Source organism: Tupaia chinensis, unplaced genomic scaffold (assembly GCF_000334495.1).
Source record: "Tupaia chinensis unplaced genomic scaffold, TupChi_1.0 Scaffold000201_1, whole genome shotgun sequence".
In the NCBI taxonomy this organism is placed as follows: Eukaryota; Metazoa; Chordata; class Mammalia; order Scandentia; family Tupaiidae; genus Tupaia; species Tupaia belangeri.
This window is the reverse complement of record NW_006159676.1, coordinates 2,123,381-2,125,809: the sequence shown is the minus strand read 5'-3', so window position 1 is coordinate 2,125,809 and position 2,429 is coordinate 2,123,381. Positions and strand designations below refer to the sequence as shown.

At 59.7% G+C, this 2,429-nt stretch overlaps 1 protein-coding gene across 1 annotated transcript in view; it reads left to right on the top strand.

The window, feature by feature from the left end:
* Nucleotides 1–1,760: 1,760 nt before the first annotated feature.
* Nucleotides 1,761–2,429, top strand: part of IFI30 (IFI30 lysosomal thiol reductase) — a 5,976-nt gene continuing 5,307 nt past the window's right edge. The window contains exon 1 of the mRNA XM_006147122.3: nucleotides 1,761–1,934. Within this exon, the coding sequence (XP_006147184.2) occupies nucleotides 1,818–1,934 (117 nt within the window). The 5' untranslated portion in view covers nucleotides 1,761–1,817. The remainder of the gene's footprint in view (nucleotides 1,935–2,429) is intronic.

Below are 2,429 nucleotides of genomic sequence, written 5' to 3'. Positions count from 1 at the left end.
CGCATAGATTGGGGCTTCTCCAGAAGTAAAGGTTATTTGGGGGCATTTCCTTTTGTAGAACCTGGTCTGTACCTTACCCGGCATTTGAGACCAGTGTCTGAACATTTGACGGTATTTTCTTACAGCCTCATCTTCCATCCCGGCCTTTTTTATTTTTTATTTTTTTGGAGAGGTTTTTGCTATAGGGTGTGTGCGCTCACCAGAAAGACAGAGAGAGACAAAGAGCAGGAAATCGCCCCCCAGGGGGGATGGCCACTCTGCAATCCCTTCTCCTCCATTCTCCTCTCGGGATCTTGGGCACGCACGCACACACACCTGGTGTGAGTTCTAAGCCACCGGGTTTGGGACGCGAACCGCATTCAACTACATGGGAGTCCAGCGACATAGGACGAAATAGGCATGGCGCTAACTGCCAGTCCCTTTTTTTTTTTTTTTTGGCCATAGGGTACATGTGCTCAACTAGAGAGAGACCAAGAGAGAAAGAGGGAAAGTGAGAAATCAACCCCCAGGGGAGATGGCTACACTGCAGTCCCTTCTCCATTCTCCTCTGGGGATTTTGGGCACACCCATACGTACACACGCCTGGCACGATTTTTAAGCTGCCTAGTCTGGGGCTTGAACCGTGGTCAGCCATGTGAGAATCCGGTGTCTTAGCCCCGACGCCGCCTGCTGGCCCCATCCAGGCTTTTTATTTAGGCTCTTCTGCTGACCTGTGGGGGGCTGGGTCGGCTGTGTATACCAGCAACTTCCTGGGGTTCACAAAATCACTTGTGTCCCCCCCCTCTTCCGTGGTCAACCCTCGTCCTATCTTGCATGGCAGCCCTCCATGGTGGCTTTATCGCCCTACACACACTCTTCTGCCCATTTCACGGAAGGGAAAGTTGGGGCTCCATCTCTTGAAGAGGCTAGCAGAGTTCTGGGGGACCCCCATGGCTGCCCCATGCCCCGGCCCTCCTGCAGATAGCCTGGCTGGAGGTTTTCCTGGGAGGGCCATCCAGAGAGCCCCGCAACCCAACCCTCATAAACCTCAGCTGCTGGGCCAAGAGCCAGCTTGGCTTTCCCCTCTCCCCATTCCAAGCCAAGGGTGTTGGGGGGCCCCTGGAGAAGAGAAGCGTCCCTCCCTGAGCCGGCTTCTCCTTTCCGGCCAGCTGTAGCCAAGCCTGACTCAGTCCCACAAGACCAGGACGGGGTCACCACAGCCTGGAATCTGGCTTGGGGGGTGGGGAGGGGCGGAATCAGGGTTAGATCCGGGGTAGAGGAAGGGGCTCCCCCCAGCGCGCAGCCCCTGCCCGCTTTCAGGCTGGGGATCCCCCCCTATCCCCATACGCCTTAGCGCGCACAGGCTCCGCGCCACCAGATCTGCAGGTCCCCAGGTTAGGGACGGAGCCTAGCTCACCCAGGGCCACCTTGGCCACCCGCAGAGGGGCCGAGGGCGCGTGGCGATCAAGTCCCCGTGTCCCTCGGCCTCTGTGTATCTCTGACCCTGAGTCTCCCTGTCACCTGCGTAGCCTGGAGGCTGACCTGACCCAGCGAGCTGATTACGGGGAGCAGGGAGGGGGAAAAGGGCCATCCCAGGACGCTCCGACGGTCTCGTGATTTGGGGTGGGAGTGGACACAGCAGTGGGGGGGTCAGATTGGGAAACAAGACACAGACAGAGACGGGGGAAGTGCAGAGACCTTAGGCGCCCGCCTGGGGCCCCGGAGGGCGTGGGCACCGAGAGGCGGGCCTGGCTCAGGGGCTGGGCCACCCGCCTGCTTAAAGGCGACTCTGTCCCGGGCAGGCAGGTCCTTGTCGCTGCACCATCCACCCTGCCGTGATGGCTCTGTCGCCCCTCCTGCCGAGCTTGCTGCTGCTGCTGCTGTCGCTGGAGGTCCTCGCAGGAGCGCAGGAGTCCCGGCTGGAAACGCTCCCCAAGGGGGGGCTGACCTGCAAGGTGGGGACGGCGACGCGGTGGGCGGGCCGGAGGGGACCCGCGCCCCGGCGGGGTAGGCGGCTCCTCCTCGCTTCTGAGACTTAGGCCGAGGGGACGCTCTTGCCGAAAAGTCCCCACTCGATCCTCTGGCATTGGGGCCATACCCGCGGCGAGGCGTTTCGTTTTCTGTGCCCGGTCTGAAACGCTGCGCGTTGCTCGCCCGCATGAGGGTTGGTTGAGCACCTACTGGGTGTTTAGCGGGGAGCTGGGGGAGGAGGTCCCCTGAAGGTCAGGGGAAACCCACGCTAGCTAAAGAGCTTTGCTCGTGGGGGCCAGCAGGTGGCGTGGGTGGTTAAGGGCGCTGGACTCCCGCATGGCTGACCATGGTTCGAGTCCCAGACCTGGCGGATTACTTTCTCACTTTCCCTCTTTCTCTCCCCTACCCCAGACAAATATAAACTTAAATAAAATAATTCTTTTTTTTTTTTTTGAGAGTTGTTTGCTATATGGCGTGCT